At 46.4% G+C, this 27,638-nt stretch overlaps 1 protein-coding gene across 3 annotated transcripts in view; it reads left to right on the top strand.

Moving 5' to 3' along the window:
- DVL3 (dishevelled segment polarity protein 3) overlaps positions 1-25,415 on the top strand; it is a 103,508-nt gene extending 78,093 nt beyond the window's left edge. For 2 of the 3 annotated variants that reach the window (XM_088479726.1, XM_088479728.1), the window contains 12 exons: positions 2,652-2,787; positions 6,724-6,817; positions 6,962-7,031; positions 8,105-8,244; positions 8,730-8,806; positions 8,932-8,999; positions 17,176-17,325; positions 18,096-18,227; positions 19,418-19,585; positions 20,272-20,484; positions 23,578-23,979; positions 24,390-25,415. In XM_088479726.1, coding sequence (XP_088335852.1) covers positions 2,652-2,787; positions 6,724-6,817; positions 6,962-7,031; positions 8,105-8,244; positions 8,730-8,806; positions 8,932-8,999; positions 17,176-17,325; positions 18,096-18,227; positions 19,418-19,585; positions 20,272-20,484; positions 23,578-23,979; positions 24,390-24,424 — 1,685 coding nt within the window. In that variant the 3' untranslated portion in view covers positions 24,425-25,415. The remainder of the gene's footprint in view (positions 1-2,651; positions 2,788-6,723; positions 6,818-6,961; positions 7,032-8,104; positions 8,245-8,729; positions 8,807-8,931; positions 9,000-17,175; positions 17,326-18,095; positions 18,228-19,417; positions 19,586-20,271; positions 20,485-23,577; positions 23,980-24,389) is intronic. The other variant, XM_088479727.1, reaches the window with a different exon arrangement.
- The last annotated feature ends 2,223 nt before the right edge of the window (positions 25,416-27,638 follow it).

Raw genomic sequence — 27,638 nt, 5'->3', positions numbered from 1 at the left:
ATCTGACCATTCCCCCGTCGTACTGTGTGTACGCCCCATAACCCTAACTTCCCCCTCCCCGGTGCCTAACCCTAACACTCCGTTACTTACCTTCAGTGTCACGGCGGTCGGGATGCTGGTGCCGGGCTTTCGGCACCAGTAATAGGAGCGTCTGCATCCAGACCGCCGGGATGCGGAATGCATACCTTTTCCAGGGGTCTTCAACGTTTGGCCCTCTAGCTGCTGTGGAACTACAGATCCCAGGATGCCCTGCCACAGTTTTAGCATGCTGTTATATCAAATTGGTGGCAGGGCATGCTGGGATGTGTAGTTCCACAACAGCTGGAGGGCCAAAGGTTGAAGACCCCTGCTTCAGTGTTCACTGAATGAAAACAATATTATGTGCAGGATTTCATTCATTTGCATATAAAGCAATGAAAATGTGTTTGATTAAATTATCATATAATATCATTACCAGGGTTAATATAATGTAAATAAGGCAATTTAAAAGCCATAAATAATTCTCTCTGATGTGGTTAAATTAACACAATAAACATAGCATACAACATAAAAGTGATTCTGTTACCGAAAAAGGTAAAAAAAAAAAGTTTTTATTCAGATTTTGAGATATTGCTTCATAATTCGGTTTTATATTAAAATTTTTTAATACAAGCTCATTTTTAAAAGGAGATTATCCTAACATTTCTTTTCAGCCTGTCATATCATATATTTGGTAACAGAATCACGTTAGGTTGCTACTTTGATCAGGAAGTAGATCCAAGGGCGTAGCTATACTTGGTGCAGGGAGTGCCAATGCTATGGGACCCAGGGGCTTAGGGTGTTCCAGAACCAACTCATATAGTTGTCTGCCAAGTCCCCGAAATTGCCTGCTAAGAAAATGGGTCCAGCCCATTGCCCGGGCCTAAAAAGTTGGACTGGTCAGTGGCGATCTCTGTCTCTCCCTCTCAGTAAAGCCACACACTGATATGATCCATCTCACACACTCTGACACAGCTGAGCTAGTCAGTAAGCCCAGCACTGTCAGAGAGTAGGCTTCTCCTTGATTACAACCTTTGTGAAGCTGGGGGGCAGGAATTGAGTTCTGGCATAAAGTGAACTAGAGGCACTGTGTGGCATAATGTGAACTGGCAGCACTACAATGTGGCATATTATGAAGTGAGGGTAATGCAATGTGGCATCGTTAGTGACATCCTCCGTCGGACCTGCATGCAGTTTGGACGGGCGATATTCATGCTGCATTCAGCAGCATGGCCCCCCGCTGTCATTCCGTTTCTGCTGGCACCGGCAAGTGTGTATGCACTTGCCGATGCCGGGTCCCTCCACTGCTGAGGTCGTACACAGTAGACATCGTCTAGTGTGTACCCGGCATTAGAGTAAGTGCCACCATTTATACAGCTGATCTCAGTCATTGATTACACAGGCTGCAGTGAACCGTGTGTGGAGTAATTTTTTAAATAATCCTGAACAAGAGTGTTGGATATTATTGTCAATAAATGTTGTGTTTATTTTCCCACTAAGTGAGGACAATTGTTGGGTGGATGAAACACAAATGTTAAAATTGTTGCAACACATCAATATCAATAACAGGGGACAATATTATTTTAGACGTCCTGTTCCAGAGGCTACATTTCTTGAATGTGCTACTTGATTAGTTTTGATTTTGCTTTTATTGTACCCATTTTTAGTTGATCTTTTTGCTTTGCACTACTATGTATCTGAATCTGTTTGTATGTCTGTCAACTTTTATTCACAAGTATTGAGCCATGTTGATACATTCCAAATTGTGTACTTTTGTCCTCAAATATTTTGTAAACCATAGTAGGAAATATAAGTATTAGTAGCTGCATTAGTAGGTAGCAGACATATTGTAATCTGTATACTTTACCATGCTCGTTCCCCATTGGTGACTCCATAACCACAGCATGGTGATTCCGTTACTTTAGTAAATAATGCGCCCAGGTTACACAAATTGTCATACTGTTAACAATTGTATGCAGAGATATCCCCTGGATGTCCCCATCTTGCAATACAATTGTGAAAATCTGGAGCTAAATTTATCATTGTTGTGTACACGCACATAGTAACCTGTCTCATGAATGGTGATTGCGTTACAGACTGTGAAAGTAGGCGGATTTATCAAGAATAACTTGTAGATTGCGCTTATTTTGATAATACCACATATGGGGTTTATCATGGTCTGTTGGGTTATGATGACTGGTCACATTAGTGTGCGCAGGTGTATAATGAATAGAGCTTATCACTATAAAGGTGATTCCGTTACTGGTGGAATTGCCCACATGTGATTGCAGCAAACCATACTAAAGTAGACTATTGTCCCATTTATTTTTTTTAAACTGTGCTAGAAAGATTATTCAATGTGATTGCTAAAAATTCATTTTTTAGATCTATTTTCCTAAGTGACCCCATTGAGTTTCAGACACAGTTTCTCTGTTGCACCAAAGTGTTGTGGCACATTTTGTTCTGTTATGTCTCTTTTGTAGAAATTTGAGATTTGAAAGATTGTAAATTAGGATTTCTTTTTTTATTTAAATTTTTCTACAACCTCTCCAGATAGATTTTAAAACTGAACCTAATTCTGGAGTGGTATAATAATTTAATAAATTTTTCACTTTGTTTATTCCCTATCACAGCTCCCAGGCTCAATGGCACTTCAAAGATGGAGAGGCGCAGAGACACAGGAGGGTATGAAAGTTCATCCACCCTAATGAGCAGTGAGCTGGACTCCACTAGCTTCTTTGACTCTGATGAGGATGATTCTACCAGCAGGTATACCGAGGATAATTTACTTCACACATTGATCTGATTAAATGCTTGAATTCACATACTTTGCTAAATCTGGTATGCATTGTGACAGAGATACAGGTCTACATGTTTTCCCAAGTCCCCTGGGTCTCACTGAGCTTAAACTCTACACAAGTATACTATAATTTTCTATTCTTTGATAAATGTATTAAATACATGGCTTGTAGATATACTGAGATTTAGAATGGAAATGATAACACAGTGGAATTGTTAGGAAATAGGAGTGTAGGCATTATTTTCTTCTTCAAAGACTTATTGAAATTGTGTAATGGTTAGCTGGCCACAGTTGCAGTGCCTTATCAGTCTTTCCGTGGCACCCCTACTGCCTCATCAGTCTTTCCGCGGCACCCTTAGTGCTTCATCAGTCTTTCCACGGCACCCCTACTGCCTCATCAGTCTTTCCACGGCACCCCTACTGCCTCATCAGTCTTTCCGCGGCACCCCTACTGCCTCATCAGTCTTTCCGCGGCACCCCTACTGCCTCATCAGTCTTTCCGCGGCACCCCTACTGCCTCATCAGTCTTTCCGCGGCACCCTTAGTGTCTCATCAGTCTTTCCGCGGCACCCCTACTGTCTCATCAGTCTTTCCGCGGCACCCTTAGTGTCTCATCAGTCTTTCCGCGGCACCCTTTGTGTCTCATCAGTCTTTCCGCGGCACCCTTACTGTCTCATCAGTCTTTCCACGGCACCCCTACTGCCTCATCAGTCTTTCCACGGCACCCTACTGCCTCATCAGTCTTTCCGTGGCACCCCTACTGCCTCATCAGTCTTTCCGCGGCACCCCTACTGCCTCATCAGTCTTTCCTCGGCACCCCTACTGCCTTATCAGTCTTTCCGCGGCACCCTTACTGTCTCATCAGTCTTTCCGTGGCACCCTTACTGTCTCATCAGTCTTTCCGCGGCACCCTTACTGTCTCATCAGTCTTTCCGCGGCACCCTTACTGTCTCATCAGTCTTTCCGCGGCACCCTTACTGTCTCATCAGTCTTTCCGCGGCACCCTTAGTGTCTCATCAGTCTTTCCGCGGCACCCTTACTGTCTCATCAGTCTTTCCGTGGCACCCCTACTGCCTCATCAGTCTTTCCGCGGCACCCTTAGTGCCTCATCAGTCTTTCCGCGGCACCCTTAGTGCCTCCTCAGTCTTTCCACGGCACCCTTAGTGCCTCATCAGTCTTTCCGCGGCACCCCTAGGCCAGCATCAGATAACAAAAGCCGGCAGCGGGCGTCTATTTACAAAAGACACCTCCTGCAGCTTTTGTATATTTTAGCACAGCTGCTGCATACAGAGACACAGCGGTTATCCTATAGCACCCATCACTGATTCAGGCCCAGATACAGCAACAAATAAGCTGTATATTAGCCCTGGTGTGTGGTGGAAGGGTGTACTGAGGACCATGGTAATGACATTATTACATTGTTATAGGTATTTTAAATAGAGATAAAGTCCAAAATAAAAGTGTATAAGACTTTATGCACTGTATGTCTATTTAAAATATCTAAAACCATGTAATAATAGCTTTACCATGGTCTGCAATACTCCCTTTCACCCCACCCAGTGCTAAATATACACCAAGCACTGGAAACTCCAAATCTCCCCTGAACGACAGACCGGAGTGGGCCGGCAACCAGGGGAGGCGGTCCTTTCTAGGGGGGGGGGTTGTCATTTGGGAGGCAGTCTGTGACAGCTGTCACCAGGCAGGGAGAGATTATAGCCTCCCCATATGAAGCAGAACAGTCCGGATCATACGGGGAGGCTGTAATCTCTCCCTCCACGGTGACAGCTGTCACAGACAGCTTCCGAATACCAGCCAATCCTCATGCGGTAAACTGGTCCCGGGTCGGAATTCCCAGGTTACCCGTTTCCACTGAGCCTGGCCAGGGTTTTACCCGTGTAAAACCCTGCTTGAGACCCGGGAAGAAATACCGGGTCAATCGCCCCGGGATTTTTTCCTAGGAGCCTTTTACACTGAGCTGTTACCCGGGTTGACACGGCAATAACCCGGGTATTTTGGCCAGTGGAAAAAGGGGTATCAGTTGGGCTGGCCCTGGGTCCTGGGCGGCGTGAGAAAAAAGCCGGATGGAGCGCCTATCAAAAAGGCCTTGGGGAGAACACTGATAATAATGCTATAGGTGGAAGATGTTAACTTGAAACCAAAGAGAAGATCAGTCACTCTCCAGCTGCTATGGAGTTCAGAGGCCAATGTGTAAGGTCTAGATTCCTCTTCTACATTCCGGGATAGAGGCTATTCATACAGGTTCTCGGCTGTATCAGCTGTTAGCAACGTGGATATGCAGTCTGTGATAGCCTTGCAGTGTGATCAGTCTGTGACAGCCAGACAAAAGGATCTCCTCCTCACTATAGCAACCTCTTCAGTGTCAGCTGGGATCAGGTTTTAGGATGGCTGGAGATTTTAATCTCAACATCTTAAACGCATCCATGGTTCTGCAGCTGGCAGAAAATGTAAATTGGCATGGAGCAGCTTGTCAAGATCGATCAAGCATCCTCTTACAATCCCAAAATTTTGCAGGGGGAGGGGTGGTCGTACCCGTTCTGCCTGGAGCATCTTTAGGATTATTTAGGACGCTCCGGATGGTAGTGCAGCAGCGGTCCTGACTGCAGGGTGCTGTTCCTGGCACCCTGCTAGCCAGAAGCCAGGGCAGTGTCTGTGCTGCCCCCAAAGCTCTGCACTCTGTGTGACGGCACCACTCGCACACCCCTAGTTATGGCCCTGACATTAATAAACAAAATGAAAGTAAAAATCAGTCTAGAAGTACAGTAGCAGCTATATATGGAGGGGTTATCTAGAAAGCACAAAAATCTCCTCAGCACACTGCTCTAAACCAGTAAACAATAAAACCCTGCCATTCTTAAATTACTACAATTTCTACATGTTTTATTCTTATTTTACTTGTTTACACCAGGATCCTTCACTGTTAGAAACACTCTAGGCCAGGGGTCAGGGAACTTTTTTACCTTTTACCCCAAAATATATTTAGATACGCCGACGTTACCCCCTTGATTTGAAAGGAAGGAAATCACATAGTAGTGCCCCCATAGTTATGCCCCTAGTAGTGCCCCCATATAATGCCCCTGTAGTACTGCCCCCATATAATGCCCCTGCAGTAGTGCCCCCATAGTAGTGCTCCCATATAATGCCCCTGTAGTAGTGCCCCCCGATATAATGCCCCTGTAGTAGTGCCCCCATATAGTGCCCCTGTAGTAGTGCCCCCATATAATACCCCTGTAGTGCCGCTTGTGCAAAAAGTAAAAAATAACACCTTAATCCCCGCTCCTGCATCCGCTGCCGTCCTGTCCGCCCGGCTGCTCCTCGGAACTATGGGAGAGACGTCATGCAGGGAAGGAGCCGGGCACCCGCTGGTGGTAACATCTCACCGGGCGTCCAGCTTAGAGCCTCCCTGCAGCACAGCCGGACATGCATATGAATCATTCTATATTATAGAATGATTCATATGCATGCCCGGCTGTCCATCCATTACCCCCAGGAATGTGGAGTAATTTACCCCTGTTCCCCGACCACCGCTCTAGGCCAGGGGTCTTCAACCTTGGCCCTCCAGCTGCTGTGGAACTACACATCCCAGCATGCACTGCAACCTTTTTGATATAACAGCATGCTAAAACTATAGCAGTGCATGCTGGGATGTGTAGTTTCACAGCCGCTTTCGGGATGATTCAAATGTTTTGAGACCCCCTGCTGGGCGTCTATACAAGTAGGCACCCGACGGAGCATTTCAATTGTTTCTCCATTTGGGCGCCCATTTAACGTGGCTACAATCACCAGGTTTAGCCACGCAAATTTTGGGTTTTGAAAAGGAGCAATGCTTGTAGTGGTAATGCACATTACACCGGTAACATTATATACAATTATTCATCTCTTTACAGGTTCAGTAACTCCACGGAGCAGAGTAGTGCATCACGTTTAATGAGGAGACACAAACGACGCAGAAGGAAACCAAAAGCCCCACGCATTGATCGGGTGAGTAGGGAGTATACAGTTTGCTGTTTGTACATAAAGACTCAGCCACTTTATTTAAATGCAGCTAATTGTATATTACTATTATCTGTGCTGAAAGGGAATGTGTATAAACACACTAGTAACCCGGTTTTTCTCCCCTCCCAGTCCTCTTCATTCAGCAGCATCACAGACTCCACCATGTCTCTGAATATAATCACAGTCACTTTAAACATGGGTGAGTATAACTAACAAGCCACCTTCCTTGTAACATCTCCACGTTCCCTCTGCTGTCCCAATACTATAATAATTACCAGAGAGAGTATAACTTTAAAAAACCGCTTTGATTTGTACATTTTTTCTCCATAATACCAGTTTGGCTGTATGGTGGCACCGTGGTTAGAATTACTACATCCTAACCTTTTGGTCATGAGTTGGATTCCTGACCAGGGCACACACTGTATGAAGTTTGTGTATTCTCCTTGTTTGTGTGGGTTCCAAAGGAGCAGCGATTGATTTGATTCGAATTACAAATATTCTGGTACAATACTATGTAATAGGACGCAATGATACTATATGAATTTCATGACATGGGCTAGCGCTTTCTGTTTCTAGTATTACTACCCAGTATTTATCCACAACATCTTATGCAGCACTTAACAGAATGGAAGAAATTGTGTTAGAAAACATAAATAGACAAAGACACTTTGGGTATAGAGGTCCCGTTACTTTGGCGTTTCCATTCTAAAGGACAATGGAAGTGTGTGTGGGGGGATGGAAAGGAGAGCAAGTTACTGAAGGCAGAATAAGGAGAAGCAGAGAATGTGAGGAACAGCAAGGGTACAGTTACATATATAGGATTAGATAATAGTAATGTCAGAAGTTGTCCATAAATTAATTCCTGGTGATTTTTATAATTCATTAAAGAGTATTAGAAATGATCCTCTGCAGAGATTTTAACCTGGGCTGAGAAGGTCCGCTGCTGTGTACTGCTTACCCCACATGCTGTGTCCACCACCTTCCATATAGTGATCGTGGCCGGAAGAGTATGAAGTCAATGAATCAGATAATACATTCACATCTTAGATTGTTGTATACAGGGTTTATAAATAAGAAACAATGCAGAGCCAAATATAAACAACATTTGGATATGGCACACCATCAGGCGGCACACCATCAGGCGGCACACCATCAGGCGGCACACTTTGGAGAGATCCTATATTCATGTCTTCCATAGATGGTAATTTCTCAATCTGCTTTTTTTTTAATAAATGTGTTGTGTTATATTTTCTACCATATTTATTTAATTAGAAAAGTACAATTTCCTGGGTATCAGCATTGTCGGACAGAGTAATGAGCGTGGGGATGGAGGTATCTATATTGGCTCGATCATGAAAGGCGGAGCAGTGGCGGCTGATGGGAGGATTGAACCAGGCGATATGTTATTGCAGGTATTTGTCCCTATATAAAGAATGTCAGTTTCTGGAATATTTATGGTGATTGCAAATGCTCAAGAATTAGACTGAGAGGGGAATTCTAGTAGGCGCGGGATTTACCCCACAGATAATTGAACGTGCTGCCCGAATTAGTTACCTGCGGCAACCGCACGTGCTTATGCCTCAGAGGGTGGATATCTCCTCGCAGCCTCAGGAGCTGAGAGGAAAAATCTGCGATAAAATGCAGACTCTGCATTTTTAAGTGTGGAGAAACCCATAGATTCTAGCACTGTGTGCTGAATCTAAGGCTTAGCACGCATTAACCCATGGTTTACCGCGTGGGGAAAATGCACATTCATTGAAGAGCTCTGGGTGTGAAATCCGGAGCTTCTCCCCGCTCGGGAAATCCCGTGCCTAAATGAATTCTCCGCTGAATGTTTGCCAGTGGAATTTAAGAATTGAACTAGTTACTAACAGCTCATTATGTGTAATTTCTACAGGTCAATGACACAAATTTTGAAAACATGACTAATGATGATGCAGTCCGAGTCCTTAGGGAGATTGTGCACAAACCAGGGTAAGTACACAGTAAGCAGCAGGTAAAGGAGGCTGTAAAGCTGTTGTGATTTTATGTGTATAATATACATTTGTATCATTTGATAAAATCTGTAAATGATATCCCATCTTGTTCTGCTTTAACAGGCCTATCACGCTCACTGTAGCAAAATGTTGGGACCCTTCTCCACGGGGTTGTTTTACATTACCCAGAAGTAAGTTCAGATCCTGTCACTAAGCACTCATGTATGGTCCGTAATTAATTACTCCAAATTCCAATTTATTCCACAAATTGATATTGCTAGTATGATATAAATATTATTTGTTATATACACCCATCAGCCATAACAATAAAAGCACTGACAGGTGAAATGAATAACATTGATTATCTTGATACAATGTCACCTGTAAAGTTGATGTGTTGGAAGCAGGAAAAACGGACAAGCGCAAGGATCTGAGTGACTTTGATGGCTAGACGACTGGGTCAGCGCAACTCCAAAACGGCACGTCTTGTGGGGTATTCCCGGTATGCAGTGGTTAGTACCTATGAAAAGTGGTCCAAGGAAGGATAACGGGTGAACTGGCGACAGGGTCATGGATGCCCAAGGCTCTCATTGATGCGTGTGGGAGCGAGTCTATCTGGTACCATCCTACAGAAGAGCTACTATAGAACAAATTGCTGAAAAGGTTAATGCTGGCTATGATGGAAAGGTGTCAGAACACACAGTGCATCGCAGCTGCTGCGTATGGGGCTACATAACCGCAGACCAGTCAGAGTGCCATTGTTGACCCCTGTCCACTGCAGAAAGCACCTGCGATGGACACGTGAGCATCAGAACTGGACCATGGAGCATTGGAAGAAAGTGACCTTGTCTGATAAATCCGATACAACTTACAGGACATAAGGGATCTGCTGCTAATGTCTTGGTGACAGATATCAAAAGACACCTTAAAAAGAAAAAAAAAAGTGCATATGTATTTTCTTTAACTTTTAATATTGGGCTAAAGGTCTTATTTATTAATGGGGGGAGCACTGTATAAGTATTGGAGATGAGTATTAGAATTTGTTTTTCTGCTACACTGTGTATCAGTTATTCCACAATGTCATTACCTACTGTCCCCTCATACTCTGTAGTGCTTGCACTCTCTCCCCTCATACTCTGCAGGGCTTGCACTCTCTCCCCTCATACTCTGCAGCGCTTGCACTCTCTCCCCTCATACTCTGCAGCGCTTGCACTCTCTCCCCTCATACTCTGCAGCGCTTGCACTCTCTCCCCTCATACTCTGCAGCGCTTTCTCTCTCTCCCCTCATACTCTGCAGCGCTTGCGCTCTCTCCCCTCATACTCTGCAGCGCTTGCGCTCTCTCCCCTCATACTCTGCAGCGCTTGCGCTCTCTCCCCTCATACTCTGCAGCGCTTTCTCTCTCTCCCCTCATACTCTGCAGCACTTGCTCTCTCCCCTCATACTCTGCAGCACTTGCTCTCTCCCCTCATACTCTGCAGCACTTGCTCTCTCCCCTCATACTCTGCAGCGCTTGCGCTCTCTCCCCTCATACTCTGCAGCGCTTGCACTCTCTCCCCTCATACTCTGCAGCGCTTGCACTCTCTCCCCTCATACTCTGCAGCACTTGCTCTCTCCCCTCATACTCTGCAGCGCTTGCGCTCTCTCCCCTCATACTCTGCAGCGCTTGCGCTCTCTCCCCTCATACTCTGCAGCGCTTGCGCTCTCTCCCCTCATACTCTGCAGCGCTTGCGCTCTCTCCCCTCATACTCTGCAGCGCTTGCGCTCTCTCCCCTCATACTCTGCAGCGCTTGCGCTCTCTCCCCTCATACTCTGCAGCGCTTGCGCTCTCTCCCCTCATACTCTGCAGCGCTTGCGCTCTCTCCCCTCATACTCTGCAGCGCTTGCGCTCTCTCCCCTCATACTCTGCAGCGCTTGCGCTCTCTCCCCTCATACTCTGCAGCGCTTGCGCTCTCTCCCCTCATACTCTGCAGCGCTTGCGCTCTCTCCCCTCATACTCTGCAGCGCTTGCGCTCTCTCCCCTCATACTCTGCAGCGCTTGCGCTCTCTCCCCTCATACTCTGCAGCGCTTGCGCTCTCTCCCCTCATACTCTGCAGCGCTTGCGCTCTCTCCCCTCATACTCTGCAGCGCTTGCGCTCTCTCCCCTCATACTCTGCAGCGCTTGCGCTCTCTCCCCTCATACTCTGCAGCGCTTGCGCTCTCTCCCCTCATACTCTGCAGCGCTTGCGCTCTCTCCCCTCATACTCTGCAGCGCTTGCGCTCTCTCCCCTCATACTCTGCAGCGCTTGCGCTCTCTCCCCTCATACTCTGCAGCGCTTGCGCTCTCTCCCCTCATACTCTGCAGCGCTTGCGCTCTCTCCCCTCATACTCTGCAGCGCTTGCGCTCTCTCCCCTCATACTCTGCAGCGCTTGCGCTCTCTCCCCTCATACTCTGCAGCGCTTGCGCTCTCTCCCCTCATACTCTGCAGCGCTTGCGCTCTCTCCCCTCATACTCTGCAGCGCTTGCGCTCTCTCCCCTCATACTCTGCAGCGCTTGCGCTCTCTCCCCTCATACTCTGCAGCGCTTGCGCTCTCTCCCCTCATACTCTGCAGCGCTTGCGCTCTCTCCCCTCATACTCTGCAGCACTTGCTCTTTCACCTTTTTCTACTTCAGGGTCCATAGGGTATCCACAGGATACCTTGGGTATAGGTGTGACGACAGTCGCAGGGCACCAAAGAGTTAAGCTTTCAGCCTCCCAGGATGCACTAGGTCCCCCTCCTATACCCCGCCCCCGGGCCAAGGCACCTCAGTTTTAGTTTGGTGCCCGGCCGGAGTCGGGTGCACCTGTTGGAGTGGGGGCTAGAAGAGCCCCTGAAGCTTTTTCTTCATGCAGCTGTGGCTGCACATCTGGATGAACAGCATGGACAGTCAGTCCTGACGTCCATGCTGTCTTCCCTACACCCCGCCGGTACCAGAACGCCGGTACTGATCCGGGGATGCTGGTGGGCGTCTGGGGTCACAGCTAGCGGTGACCCCAGATGCTCCGGACCATGGCCGGATTCAAGGGGGACAGAGGTAAGCAGCGGGGTCCCGCGGTGGGTCCCCGCTGATCACATGGTCCTAAGTCCCCAGGCAGGGGGCTCCCTGGGGACTGGCTGCAGCGTGGAGCCAGGCGACCAACCTGCGCTTCCACTACCCCCTGGGACAGCGGACCGCAGCAGAGCGGTAGCGCTGCGGCGTCCCAGGGGTTAAATGCATGCCAGGGGAGCGCGCCTTCCCTGTCTCACAGCCGGCGCCTCCCCCGCTGCACACAGCCCTCTCTGCACTGTGCTGACTGGTCCTGTGTCAGCGCTCCTCCCCCAGGCCAGCTTCTCTCTGCTCCTCGGCGGCCATCTTCTCTGCAACGCATGGTGAACGCTGCTGGAAGTCTGGAAGGAAGCATCGTGGTCTGGGTCCCCCCGCATACCTCTCCTCCGCTGTGGCTCAGGTCTGTGTATGCAGCGCTGTGTCCTACCAGGCCCTGTGTCTGTGTAGTTGAGTGATCAGCGCTGTTAGTGCAGGAATTGTTATTTCTCTGCATTGTATGTGACTGTGCTAGCGCTGCCTGTAACTATTCTTCTCTAAACTGTCAGCTTTATTACTGTCCCTGTTCTTTCTGCTAAAGCCCTTGCGGTGCGGTGCTGCAGGGTGGTCTCTCGCCTATTTAATACTTAATTGGTGAGAGAGGTCACATACGTGGTGCCATCATGTCTGAAAGTGATTTTCCCCTCCGGCTACAGTGTACCACGTGCAAAGTACCGTTAGCGGAGGGGGAGGGTAGCGCGGAGGGCCTTTGCCGGCAGTGTTTGTCCATGGCGCGGCCTATTACGGTTACAGCACCGGTACAGGAGCCGCCCTGGGCTTGTTTCGCTCAGGCGTTAACAGCTTTAGTGGGCCAGTTAGCTCCGCAGCCCGCGTTTACTCCGATGGGTTTGTCCCAGCAGTCTGTGGTGTCGTCACCCATGCAGGGGTTCCCACGACAATTGGTGGTACCCCACAGTCTCCCTATTTCCCCGCTCCCGGGTTCTCAGGAGCCAGCGTGGGTTAACTCCCTGACGAGTTCTTTACAGCACTTGTCGGATGTGTTGCAAGGGGAGTCTGTGATGCGGCCTCATAAAAGGCCGGTGGCGTCTCTGTCCGCTCCTTATGAGGATGACGAAGGGACGTCTGATGATGGGGAGATTCTGGATCCTTACGATCAGGAACCTTTCCATACTAAGGACGCTGATGCTAAGTCCAAAGTATATATTCCTGGACTTATTCGGGCGTGGAAACAACCTGGCAAAAGATACCAGCCGCAGAGACGCCTGGCGGTGGCTTATCTGTTCGCGGATAATTATTTTGCTAAGTGTGAATCCCCTCCACAGGTGGATTCTCACGTGACCCGTCTTGTCCGTAGTGCCACATTGCCGATGCCATCCATGTCCTCCCTTAAGGATGCTACGGACCGCAAGGTAGAAATCTGCCTGAAGTCCGCTTATTCCCTTGCAGGGGGGGCAGCACGGCCGGCTATGGCCATTTGCTGGGTTGCCAGAGCGATGGAGCGCTGGGCGGATTCATTAGAGGCTTCTTTTGAATCCGACTGTCCGGCCGAACAAGCGGAGTTGATTGGCAATCTCCGTGATTCGGCCACCTACATCAACGAGGCGGCTCTAGACATTAGTACTCTGGTGTCTAGAATTTCTTCAGCAGCGGTAGCTGCTCGTCGCACCTTGTGGCTGCGATTCTGGAAGGCGGACGCAGATCCAAGAAAGGTCTGGAAGCGTTGCCGTTTACCGGAGAAGTTCTCTTCGGTCCGGATCTGGATAAGATTGTGGCCACGCTGGCGGCAGCCAAATCTGCTTGTCTCCCGTCGGCCGCTGCTCCTTCTGGTTCTGGACCATCGTCCTTTCGGTCATCTAGGGCCCAGGGCAGGCCCAAACCACAGTCGTTTCCTCGACAGGCTGGCCCTAAGAAATCGGTCAAGCCCCGGAAACAGGCATGGAGTACCAGACGTCCGGCCCCCAAGCCAGATGACAAGCCTGCGGCCTGACGGTCCGGGTCTCCCCTTGGGGGATCCCAGGGTGGGAGGCCGCCTGCTGCAGTTCTCCCGGTGTTGGTCGTTCACTACGACAGACACTTGGGTTCTGGAGGTGGTCTCTCACGGGTACGCCCTCTCCTTCCGGCACAGACCCCCGGCTCGATTCTTCACCACGGGTCTACCATCAGACCGGAACAAGGCTACGGAGCTGCGGAAGGTATTGCACACTATGCTCCAGGCTGGAGTTATAGTGCCTGTTCCATTCTCCCAGAGGGGCCAGGGTTTCTATTCAAATCTATTTTTGGTACAGAAACCCAATGGGTCATATCGTCCGATTCTCAACCTCAAAGCACTCAACAAGTCTTTGCGGGTCCCGAAGTTTCGGATGGAGACCCTACGGTCCATCATTCTGGCGCTGGAACCTGGGGACTACATGGTGTCATTGGACATACAGGACGCTATGGCGGTCATGGCGGCTTCTCTGCGGCTGCAAGGAGTCCGCATGTTGCCGTACTTGGACGACCTGTTATTGGTGGCAGGATCTCCAGAGCTCCTGTTACACCACTTGGACCTGACCATTGCACTGCTGCAACGGCACGGCTGGCTAATCAACTGGCAGAAGTCCACTCTAATCCCGTCTCGGAGGATTCTGCATCTTGGAGCCTTATTGGACTCGGGACAGCAAAGGATCTTCGTGACGGAGGACAAGATCTCTGCTTTACAGTCAAGGGTGCGCAGTTGTCTGCACAGCCGCCGGGTGTCCTTACACTCGGCGATGAGGTTACTGGGCTCCATGGTGTCGGTGTTCGACATGGTGGAATACGCCCAGTTTCACTCTAGACCTCTGCAGCACCTGATCCTGTCCAAGTGGAACGGGCTGCCTCAGTCTCTGAAGTTCCAGACGATTGTGCTCACCCCGGAGGTTCGCCTGTCCCTTGCGTGGTGGTTAAAGACGACCCACCTCAACAAGGGACGTCCGTTCTGGGTTCCAAATTGGGTCCTGTTGACAACGGACGCCAGTCTTCGGGGCTGGGGAGCAGTTTCGGGTCCACACTTGTTCCAGGGCAGGTGGACACCGACAGAAGCGGAGCTTCCAATAAATATCTTGGAACTCCGTGCGGTCTTCAATGCTCTCCTGCAGGCACAGCGGTTTCTCCAGGGTCACCCGGTGCAGGTCCAGTCGGACAATGCTACCACCGTGGCCTACATAAACAGGCAAGGAGGAACTCGCTGTCGGGCGGCTCTCGTAGAGGTCTCTCGGATCCTGGTTTGGGCGGAGCGCAATCTTCCGGCCATATCAGCGGTCTTCATCCCGGGAGTGCTAAATTGGGAGGCGGACTTTCTAAGTCGCCAGGACGTTCATCCAGGGGAATGGTCCCTGCACCCGGACGTTTTTCAACTACTGGTGGACAGGTGGGGTCTTCCAGAAATCGACCTCATGGCGTCCCGGCACAACAACAAGTTGCTGGTGTACGGGTCTCGCACAAGAGACGAAGGGGCGTCTCTGGTGGATGCTCTGTCCGTCCGGTGGACGTTCAGGTTCGCATACCTGTTCCCTCCGGTCTCCCTTCTTCCACGGGTAATCCGGAAATTCAAACAGGAAGGAGGGACGCTTCTGTTGATAGCTCCCGCGTGGCCCAGACGGCACTGGTTCTCAGACCTTCAGGGTCTGTCCGTGGACAGTCCTCTGCGGTTGCCGCTACGACCGGACCTTCTGTCTCAGGGTCCTTGTCTTCACCCGGACCTGACTCGGCTGTCTTTGGCGGCGTGGCTGTTGAGACGGCCATGCTGAGGTCCTGGGGGTTTGCCAGCTCTGTGGTGCGTACCATGTTACGAGCTCGGAAACCGTCTTCCGCGAGGATATACCATCGCGTGTGGCATACGTTCTTCCAGTGGTGTCGACCGAGAGGTTATGCACCGCGGGAGTTTCGTCTGTCTCGGATTCTCGCCTTCCTGCAAGCGGGACTAGATCATGGGCTTCGCCTTGCTTCTTTGAAGGTACAGGTTTCGGCCCTATCTGTCTGGTTTCACCGTAGGATTGCTACAATCCCGGATGTGCGCACCTTTATGCAAGGTGTTCTCCGTATTCAGCCGCCCTTTGTTCCACCTGTGGCGCCTTGGGATTTGGCTGTGGTCCTGAGGGCTCTCCAAGGACCGCCGTTTGAACCACTGGGCTCAGTGGATATTAAATGGCTAACAGCTAAGACTGTTTTCCTTCTGGCCGTTGCTTCAGCCAGACGTGTTTCTGAGTTAGGGGCTCTTTCTTGTAGACCCCCTTTCTTGGTTTTTCATGGGAACAGGGCAGTGCTCCGCACTCGGCCCGAGTTTCTTCCCAAAGTTGTTTCCCAGTTTCATGTTAACGAGGAAATAGTTGTTCCGGCCTTTAACTCACCGGGTCTTTCCGTGGGTGAGGCCTCTTTGGATGTTGTGCGGGCCTTAAGGACTTATGTTGACCGCACTTCTTTGTTTAGGAAGTCGGACGCTTTGTTGTCCTCTATGGCTTCTGTAAAAAGGGTTGGCCTGCTTCAAAGCAAACTTTGGCAGCCTGGATCCGTATGGCTATTTCTGAAGCTTATCTTCATGAAGGCCTACCGGTCCCTCCTTCTCTGAAGGCTCATTCCACTAGGTCTGTGGGTCCTTCGTGGGCAGCTCGACGTGGTGCCTCGGCAGTTCAGATCTGCAAGGCTGCTACGTGGTCTTCTGTCCATACCTTCGTGAGGTATTACAGGTTTGACACCTTCGCCTCTCAGGATGCTTCCTTCGGGCGGCGGATTCTCCTTTCTGCACAGGAGCGTCCCCACCCTTAAAGGATACTGCTTTGGGACATCCCCAAGGTATCCTGTGGATACCCTATGGACCCTGAAGTAGAAAATATGAGATATGGTAAGAACTTACCCTTGTTATCTCTATTTCTACGAAGTCCATAGGGTTCCACAGGACTCCCGCCCTGTCGCACCTGTGCTGCAGATGGGCTTTGCTCTGGTCACCGGTTTTCCGTCTCCCTCTGGTGAGAATGTGATTCTTGTATGTGTCCAGATCTTTGTTCTCTCTCTTCCTTTTCCTCCTCCGGCCTATGGCTTGGTAACTAACTGAGGTGCCTTGGCCCGGGGGCGGGGTATAGGAGGGGGACCTAGTGCATCCTGGGAGGCTGAAAGCTTAACTCTTTGGTGCCCTGCGACTGACGTCACACCTATACCCAAGGTATCCTGTGGAACCCTATGGACTTCGTAGAAATAGAGATAACAAGGGTAAGTTCTTACCATATCTCATATTTTCTCCTTGCAGTTCATTGTAATTCTCTCTGACATGCTGTCTTTGCTTCTCACCAGGTGAACCAATCAGGCCTATTGACCCTGCAGCTTGGGTTTCTCACACTGCAGCAATGACTGGTACCTATCCAGTTTATGGCATGAGTCCATCGATGAGTACAATCACTTCAACCAGCTCCTCCATTACCAGCTCTATTCCTGAAACTGAGCGTAAGTAGTGTATGGTTGCACAAGCCTTATTTACAATTTCGTCAGGAGACATTTTGCTGCTATGACAAGTGAAATAAAATATCTGTATAATAATTATGGATGACTGACATGGCAGCCAACCTGCAGGAGGGGAGGACCGGGCAGTAAGTATAGTGAGGAGTGGAGCAGGGGCGGACTAAAATTACCTGACATTTTTAGGGGTCCATTTTACTAGTAATATCATAACATAGTAATGGTAATTCTCTATCATACATCTACCGTATGATATTATATAAAATTTCTTCTACATGAAGTTAATTATAAAACACGATATATACTGTATGTATACCACACTTGGGACCATGCAAGTTCTGCTACAGTAACATTACCTAAGCTCCTGTATGTAACTAACCACCTAGAAGAGGATGTTTCTGTTGTTATAGAATTAAATAATTGTATATTTATGTGATCTGTCTTGTATTTTTACACTATGTCTGAGGAGCAGGACGATACTTAAACACTGTGTTGCATCCATGTAGATTAAGCTCCTGCTACATGAGTGTTTGTACACTATGATCATGTGTACAGTGTTCATAGAGCATCCCAGGACTCTGTGTAATAGGACTTCTCCATTTATGGGTTCCCTGGGACTAAAGCACATGGGTGCTCTAAGTCACTTTGCGTTACTAGCTTTGCTCTGGCGATTTTATTTCCAAGCACTTTCTCTGCCCACATTGAAGTACCTTTTGATCTCTTCCTTCAAAACCCTGCTTTATTTTGTCTTCTCACAGGCTTTGATGACTTTCACCTGTCCATACACAGTGACATGGTAACAATTGTAAAAGCAATGAGCTCGCCAGAATCAGGCCTAGAAGTACGGGATAGGATGTGGCTTAAGATTACCATTCCCAATGCTTTTATTGGTAAGTAAGAAAATATTGGCTAGAACAGTGGTGAATGAATTAAAAAGATGGTTTCTGCAGCCATTTCTGCAATTGGTTACCACAGAAAGGTCGAACATTTTATAGTCCATTTTGCTGATAAGGGCTAATGCACTCAGTTGAAGTCTGTTCTGGCTCATTCATGCCAGTTACATATGAAGGCAGGCCTGGGCAGGTCTGATATAAAACCAGGTTAACTTAGTGAGAAAACAGGCCGAAAAAATGATTCTGGAGTAAATTGCACCAAATTCTGTAAGTGCTTGTACATGAGGCCTTAAAGAATTCATGTGTCTTTCCGAGATCTGTATACTGTGCATAGAGCTCACCCTAACCACAGTGGTACTTGTCTGATATTTTTGGGTTTTAAGCTGGCCACACATTAGACCAACTTGCATCCAACCAGCCAACTTGTTGATTGGTTGGAATGAAAATCTGGTAAGGAATGGGAGTAAATGATGATCAGCAATTTGCTCCTAAATGTCAGAAAACAGATGAAAATGGTCGTTCAGACAAATTTGTTAAATGTTTGATCTAAACTATTTGTTCAAACAACAGTTTTAGTCCATTTTCCAGCGTTTGGGAGCAAATTGCTGATTCTATTCCTTACCAGATTTTCATTCCAACCAATCAACAAGTTGGCTGGTTGGATGTAAGTTGGTCTAGTGTGTGGCCAGCTTTAGATCTTCAATACAAAATCTGTAAACCTGGTTAAAAGAAAGCTGGACAAACCAGCTACTATTACATGATTGTGTATTAGCCGTGCTTAGCATGGAAGAGAGAGCTAGCTGATTTACGCCTCCCTTGCATCTCTCTGCCTCCTGCTGGGACTCTTCCTTATGCCATAAAAAGAATGTTTTTTTTAGTAATTCAGAGGCACTGTGTACTTGCATGGTCTGTGTAGTGATCATTGGGGCCAGGGTCAAACCACATTGTTCTAAACTCTAAGCTTTTGGGTAGTTGTTTGGCGATGGAGGTCCACTAATGGTGATATAGATGTGCAAAATATGTGTATATGGAGCTCTTTATGGGAATACAGTGTGTACAACCTTTGCCAGGGTTCAGAAATAGCATGTTGTGATGAAGCTGTTATGTCCAGAATCTGATGTACTCAAGTGTTGTCCTAAAAAAACCCCACTAAGTTTAATTCATCATGGAAATTGTTTTGTTTTTAGGTTCTGATGTGGTAGACTGGTTGTATAACCACGTTGAAGGCTTTACAGATCGCAGAGAAGCAAGGAAATACGCCAGCAACCTCCTAAAGGCTGGATACATCCGTCACACAGTCAACAAAATAACGTTCTCTGAGCAGTGTTACTACATTTTTGGAGATCTTTGTGGCAGTATGTACCGATCCAGCTGCTTTCTTTCTTGCATTACATATGCTTACTAGGCCCAACCGTCTGCTTATTCAGAATAGGATGCAATGGGGCTGATACAGAGATGAGCGTAAAGCCAAAAATCAAGTAACTTTGCACCTTGGCAGAACCACTTGGTTGATGTAAAATGTGCAGAGAGATTTAGATTTGGAGAAGGGTTGTGTCCAAACTCAAATCTAAGTTGCTGTGTAAAAATAAAGATGTGCAGCACTTGTGGGCTACATGCAAAAGCAGCCGGTATTCACTCTGCATGCAAAAAAAAAAAAGGATTTGCCCATGTATGCGCAATAAAAAAGTGGAGATGGGAGGTGGACTGTACACCCTAATTTTAAACATAATAATTGGTGCTACCATGCTGAGACTTGTAGTGCCTTTCAAAAATAAGCAAATGCAGGTGCACACTCAGTCTAAGCACTAAGAATACTGATAATCTAAACATTTATAATAAACTAAACAATTAACATGGACCAATAAAAAAAGAGAACAGGTTGTGGGGAAAAATCTGACACTGCTTTTACATCTAACTCTGAATGAGGTTCTTTATGTCTTCCTATCCTAGCTATAAGTTCTGCTGCACCCATTGCCCTCTATGATATATGCTTGTTATATGATAGTATTAAAACATGGCTATCCTTTTTGTAATCCATCAGACATGGCAAACCTTTCCCTGAATGATCATGATGGCTCCAGTGGAACATCTGATCAGGATACACTGGCTCCTCTTCCGCATCCTGGAGCTGCACCCTGGCCCATGGCATTTCAGTACCAGTACCCCTTGCCTCATCCCTACAGCCCACACCCAGGATTTCCAGACCCAGTTTATAGCTATGGAGGTGGCAGTGCTGGCAGTCAGCACAGTGAAGGTAAGGCTGTATTAAACACAGATGCATCAATGTACTTTTGCACAATTAATTGTCAAGTAACCACAGCTTGTATTCTCATCAATTATATCAGTGTTTTCCCTAATTTATTGTTGATAGTAGGCTCGATTCAGCAGAAGACGGACTTGTAAAGCGGCACCACCTTCCTGCATCTGCTATCCCAGCACTGCAACCTACCTTAGGTCAGGCTGCGGTAGCTGAAACTTACTGCAGCCTGGCTGGGTCCTGTAAGCCTGCGTTGTCAAGAAGTCTGCGTTCATAGACGCAGATGCTGGACCTGCCACTCCCGGAAAATGGGAGCTACATGCCTCCATTTCCTGGAATACAGGCCGCCCCGCAAACGCCTCTGCCTGTCAATCAGGCAGAAGCATAGCGGGGCCTGCGTGCAATTTTGTAGGATGCGTTCTGCACATGCGCAGATTCCCTATAGTCAGGAATTTGCAATCAGCAGTGCCCGCTGTAACGGGCACAGTGTGTGTTGAATCTTTTGTACTCTTGGTAATAAAATAGTTGTTAGTTGAGAATGATTTTGGTTTAGTTGCAGCACATTTTACATGCTTTGCTAACTGGGTTTTCTCCATTTTCAGTTTTATTACCCCATCCTACTTCTCTGCTGATAAGGATAAGAATATCAGGATGCTGGTTACGTTCACAATTATGGCCCATATTCAATTAGAGGCGAAAAGAAGCGATCCGCAAAAAGTTTTAGCCGATGCACAGTTTTTGCCTGTTTCCGAAGTATCGCCCTAATCCAGGACGTTTTTGCCTAGGCGAAAACTCCATAGGCAAAAACAGGCAAAAAAGTTTCTCCACCAAAAGGCAGGAGAAAATAAGTGCAAAATCCTTACTTTGGGGTACAATGTTGAAACTTGGGCCCTCATTCAGAGCCGTACGCTCTGAGCAGAGCGCACGCTCTGAATGAGGGCCGTCCTCCATAATTATGGAGCGTCCTCCTGGACGCTCGTATATAGCTGTGGGTCACCACCCACAGCCTATACGAGCGTGCAGGTTGATGGCCGCGATGGTCTTGACCATCGCGACCATCGCCACTGCGAGCCGGAGCCTGCGGTTGAGTTTCTCAACCGCAAGGCCCGGAGTGATTTTGGCTCTATCAGAGCCAAAATCACTCCCACTGACATCACTAGTGATGTCAGTGGGGCCGGCTTCTGACGGTAAGCGTTCCCTTGGGAACGCCCCCGTCAGGGAGGCACGCCCACCAAAGGGGGCGTGCTGTCAATCAACATCGACAGCACGCCCCCTTTGATCAGACACAACGAGCGAAGGAAAGTCCTTCGCTCCTCGCGTCTGGCGCATGCGCACGACGTAGCTCCCGCCGTCGTGCGCATGCGCAGTGCACACCATCGACCCACTTGCGAGCGGACAGCCACTCGCGAGTGGGTCTGAATCAGGCCCTTGGTTCAGAACACTTTGGTTCTCCCCCCCCCCCCAAAAAAAAAAAAATTACTAGGCAAAAAAAAATATCTTCGTTCAACTCCAAAAAAAGACATGTCATTCTTGGGGTGAAAATGTAGGAATATTATAAAGTACTGGGACAGGTATATTGGGGGGCTGTATGGATGGGACAGGTGTACTTAGGATTGCAGGTGGCTGCAGCAGGTGTATTTTTAACATTTTTTAAATCTGCACTGTATAGACACAAAAATATACTAGTACACATTTTAATGTATTCCCAATTTAACTACAGCAATTAGTTCCCCCCCCCCCCCAAAAAAAAAACTTTCCATAATTTTTGCACACTTATGCAAATATGCATATAACAGCCCTTTGACTCAATATAAGTACCCTAATTACTTTTATTAGGGTTATTAATAAACCTATATTGATTCCCTGGGTGAGTTAGGCATTATTGGGGGTACAGACTGATTTGCTCCCAAAAAAAGGGACCTTTTCACCAGTTCCGCTATTCACTGCATTCGCCAATATGTGTTTTTGCCCATTTTACAATTTAATAGGGCGAAAAGCGGGTGCGCGCATTGAGTAAGCAGATGAAAACTTTGCCTCAAAACACGCAAATGAGGTGAAAACATTGCTCTTCTCACCGATCTGTTTTTCGCAGCTGATTGAATTCGGCCCTATATGTTTAAACGTTTCAGTATCCCATCACATTAGAGGATATTTAATATATTTTTGTGTACTTAACAGGCTTCTGGTCCGTAATACTATTGGAGAACAACGCAGTCAGCTTCCTTTGAGCTTTAGAAAACGTCCAATAAATGAGCAGTTATTATTTATTTATTACCAGTTATTTATACAGCGCACACATATTCCGCAGCGCTTTTACAGAGAATATTTGGCCATTCACATCAGTCCCTGCCCCAGTGGAGCTTACACTCTATGTTCCCTACCACATGTACACGCACACATACAAACTAGGGTTACGTTTTTGGTGGGAGCCAATTAACCTACCTGTATATTTTTGGAGTATTTACTATTTTTTTTTTTTTACAAGCATCTACATATTACACAGTGCTTTACAGAGAATATGTCAGTATGTTTATGGAGTGTGGGAGGAAGTCAGATTACTCAAGGGAACCCAACAGCTTGCACTCTTGTTGCACAGCAAATATAAACACTACACCAAATGTATTTTTTTGTATTCCGACTGTATGGCTGATGAATGTACAATCCTGCTATTATACATATGAGGACACTTACAATCTGATCATTTCACATTATTTCAAAATTATTACAGTATTGTTCTGACATGACTGAAATACATTTGTTGTCATAGACGCATGCTTTTTATTTTTTATTTAAATCAATTGATAATGAAAATATGGTATTAGCTAATCAGAAAGTAACTTGTAGTAAACCTTAGTAAAATGTGGATAGAAAGTACTAATAATATATAATATACACACGCTGTTACCATTCTGAGCAGTTGCTGCATTGTCCTCGCTAATCTCACTATAGCACTTGCTTTTCTGCAATAATAATAGGGGTACTAACTGGAAATTGGTTTTGGAAAGGATAAAAACATCAGAATAACTAACATCCTTTGCTTATATTTCTTTAATGTCCAAAATACTCAACTTATCTTTTTGCCTTTCACAGGTAGTAGAAGTAGCGGCTCCAATCGCAGCAGCACAGAAAAGAGGAAAGACAGAGATCCGAAAACTGGTGACTCAAAGTCTGGAGGGAGTGGAAGTGAATCGGATCACACCACACGCAGCAGCCTGCGCAGAGACAGAGCAGCAAGTGAACGCTCAGTGCCAGCAAGCGAGCACAGCCATCGGAGCCATCACTCCATAGCACACAGCATCCGGAGCCACCACACGCACCAGTCTTACGGCCCCCCAGGGATACCCCCACTCTATGGTCCTCCAATGATGATGATGCCAGCACCTCCCCAAGTCCTGGGGCCTCCTGGAGCTCCACCTGGCCGCGATTTAGCCTCTGTACCACCTGAACTCACCGCTAGTAGACAGTCTTTCCGCATGGCCATGGGCAATCCCAGTGAGTTCTTTGTGGATGTTATGTGAGCAAAATTTGCAACATTGGCCCTGTTTTTAGCAGTTTGTGTTTATCTGGAAATACTCTAATTATTATTTACATCTTGATACTAAGAACAGAAATGGAGATCCCAGCACGATGAGGTGTGTGTGTGATGTTCGCACGGACCCTCCCACTTGCCACTAATCCATGCACCTAATCTTTCAGACCCCGCTCCAGACTGTGTGTTTGTGCAGAGGGAGGAGGCTGGCCATATTCTTGCCTGGTTGCTTGGCTTTTGTAACAGATTGATTTTTAACCAATTAATATTGCATCTGTTTTTTTTTTTTTTTAAAAGACACCGATAGTAGAGCGGTTTTACTCATGTATTTACATTTTTCCCCTTTTTTACCATTGTGTTTTCTCTCATTAAGCAGCCAAGAATTCGGGGGTCTTTGACTTTCTCTGAGCAAGTTGCCAGTGAAAGTGCATGATCCTCAGTCGGAGGGTATCCCTACCTTTCATCATGTCATGGCATCATTGTATAGATGAGAAGGAGAATTCTTTGCCACAGGAAGATTTTGTTTTTTAAGTAGAAGACAGCTGCCTGGAGCGAAGCACCACAAGCCTTACACATTCATAAAACAACAAAGAACATGACCCTTTTTACCTTGGAGTGCCATGATTATTATTATTATTTTTTTGTATTCTCCATAATAAACTCATTTAGAAAAAACCTTGTACATCTACACTACGATTATAAAGAAGTCTTCTCTCACAGCTCTCTGACATAAAAAGGTACTTATTTTTGAAGTGTAGTTGGGATCTTAAGCAGAGTTTTTATGTTTTCACTTTTCTGCCAGCGAGGCTTGCTACGTCTTATAATCTTTATTTTGCACATCATACTGGCAGCAGAATGGTCAATACCGCTTTCCAGGAGATGTGGCTATCCTCTAGCTGTTACACTATTCTGTTCTTGCTCTTTACAGATCTTTTGCTGATGTCCCAGGAAAGGTGCTAGTATATATATTTTTCTTTTTTCACAAACAATATTTTTAATCCTCTGCCAGACGCCCCAAAAAAACTAATTTAAATAAAGGCACAATAGGGGCCAGAGGTAAGACAACAGATTGTACTTTCATTGACTCTTTAACCAACCTCAGACTCTGCATAAAAGCAACAACATGACTCAGTGGACAGTGCGGAAATGGCACAATGGCAGAGTATTGATAGTATGCCTTAGCATCTGCCCAAAGGGAGACTAGTTTTGTACAGCAAGGTCTGCTCCCAATTTCTAGGCTCTGCAGCGGACTGAGGTATTGCTGCAACACTGGTGTCTGGGAGCAAAACACATTTATACAACTGTGAGCAGGAGCCTTTTTTGTGTTATTTTTTGTTTTGTTTTTCATTGCTTTGTTGCACTGAGATGTTTCTGCTGCAATAAATCTACACACATTTTACATATTGTCATATATTCTTCTTGCTGGTCTAACCCATAAAAGTATTTATTTCATACAGATACTATTACGTCATGCAGCCCACACTGTAAGGCATCTTGAATGTTAGAATCTCAAACTAAAGGGCCCCATATATAAACAATCAATTGTCCCAAATCTGTGTTTTGCCACAGATTTTTAAAAAAAAAAAAAAAAAATCTGCAATGTGTGGGGTTCACTGATCTTCGATTCTGAACAAAAAAATATCGGAATCGTCGGATTAGGATTTCCAGAATGTTGGATTTTGCAAATTTTTTTTTTTTTACAAAATTGTCAAAACGCCGAATCAGGCCTTTTGGTTGCTGGTGAATGGGTGCCATAATTTTTAGATGCCTCCGGGGACGGTATTCTCTTGTTTCCTGCTCCAGATGATCCTTTCAATCTATGCATTTCATTTACACACCATATACCTCCCAAGTCATACAAAGATACCCTGATTTGATCATATTCTTACAGAGGTAAGGTATTTTGGTGACAAATCGTGTTTAAATTATATTATGTAATTTTAAATGTTGCCATTTTGTACAGACTCTTGTTCTCCTTTATATCTGTTACATTATCTGAATACTGACTATAGCCTTAAAAATACTCAAACCACATGATCAGTTAATACCTGTATAATTTAAGACTATGAAACTTTTTCACAGAGGTGCTTCAGGGTCTGTGACTGTACACTGTATAAAGGGCTAGTACATTTGTACAATTTGGGGCTGATGCAAAGTTGGTACCCAAAAGAAACATATACAGAAAAATAGGGTATTTTTGTACCTAGGTGGAGTTGTACGCATCCTGAGATGCATATTCCTCTACCTTGGCAGCATATGCACCTGTTTTAGGAAGTCATCACCATTGGTGTGTACCCGCACCTGGTCTATAATAGATGTGAAAGTTGTAACTCCTTACAGGTACATGTATACTTATGAGCTGGTGTGCATGGGCCGCGTTTCATGAACATACCCTTACTGAAATTAGCCTATGTGAGACTGGCCTTTAGAGGCTCTGCATTCTCATATTTGTGTGTGCTCATTTTCTCCAGCTGCTGTGGAACTACATATCCCAACATGCCCTGCCACAGAATTGGCATGCCCTAATAGCAAAATTGTGGCAAGGCATGCTGGGAATTATAGTTCCACGGCAGGTGGAGGGTTGCATTTAAAATATTCCTTAATGGCTGACCCTGGAGCCCAATGATTCCCAGTGTTTCTCTTCATCCTGCATTATGTTGGTGCCAATTGGACACCACCCAAAGGGAAGGAGGTAAATTTAATTCAAAGCGATGGCTGCAAGTTGCCTTCATTTGGACCGTTTCACAGGCAACTTACAGTCACAAAAAACACAGGTTTTCCTTCACAGCAATAAGTCTCAGCAATGTGTGTATTTGCGCATATTGACGACTGGTGACTTTCCCCCATCGGAAAACAGGAAATTATAAACATACTAAACAGGTTTCATAGTGAAAATTCATTAATCAGCACTGTGTACTGCCTCTTTGATTATTATGAGAACTTCTATATTTAAATCTGTTTTTTTATGATTGCTGTTTATTATTTTACACTTTATTCACATGACAGATTTATGATTGCAATGATTCCCACTGTAGGTCTGTTATCAGCAATTACTTATACGGAGTTTCTGTGTAAGCCAGAACTGTCCCTGGCCCCAGCAGGACAACATAGGTGACTGTCACAGTAAAAACAGAAGGTCTCAAGAACACTTTTAATTGGTTGCTGACATACTTCCAACATAAAGAGTCTGTCTTTGTTTTAAGAATCAAAAAAAAGTATAGGTGTAAAAAGCATGGTACACACATTTCCTATCATTGTTCATAGCTGACTCATTACAATTACATGTGTACATGTGATAGTAATATACACACTCAAAAAGGTGCAAAAAATACTAATTTCAGTCTTGAGGTAGTTTACGAAGGGCCTGATTCAGAGATATACACTAATGCATATGCAATTGCATTCTCTAACAGCTAGCATTTGCTAAAATATGCTAATGCCTTCCAAAGAACAGCTGAGCATAGGGATGCCCTCTGCTGCCTTCTCATATCCACCCGATGACCTACAACAGTGTAAATATTGATAACATCAATGTACATCGGGCAGCCATGATACATATGCGTCAAGTCTGACCAGCCGCAAACACTGCAGCTCTCCTGACACGCAGAGAGCTCTCATGCTG

Source organism: Taudactylus pleione, unplaced genomic scaffold, assembly GCF_031769625.1.
Source record: "Taudactylus pleione unplaced genomic scaffold, aTauple2 ptg000244l, whole genome shotgun sequence".
Taxonomy (NCBI): Eukaryota; Metazoa; Chordata; class Amphibia; order Anura; family Myobatrachidae; genus Taudactylus; species Taudactylus pleione.
Note: the sequence above shows the minus strand (reverse complement) of the source record. Positions and strands in the feature narration are given on the sequence as shown.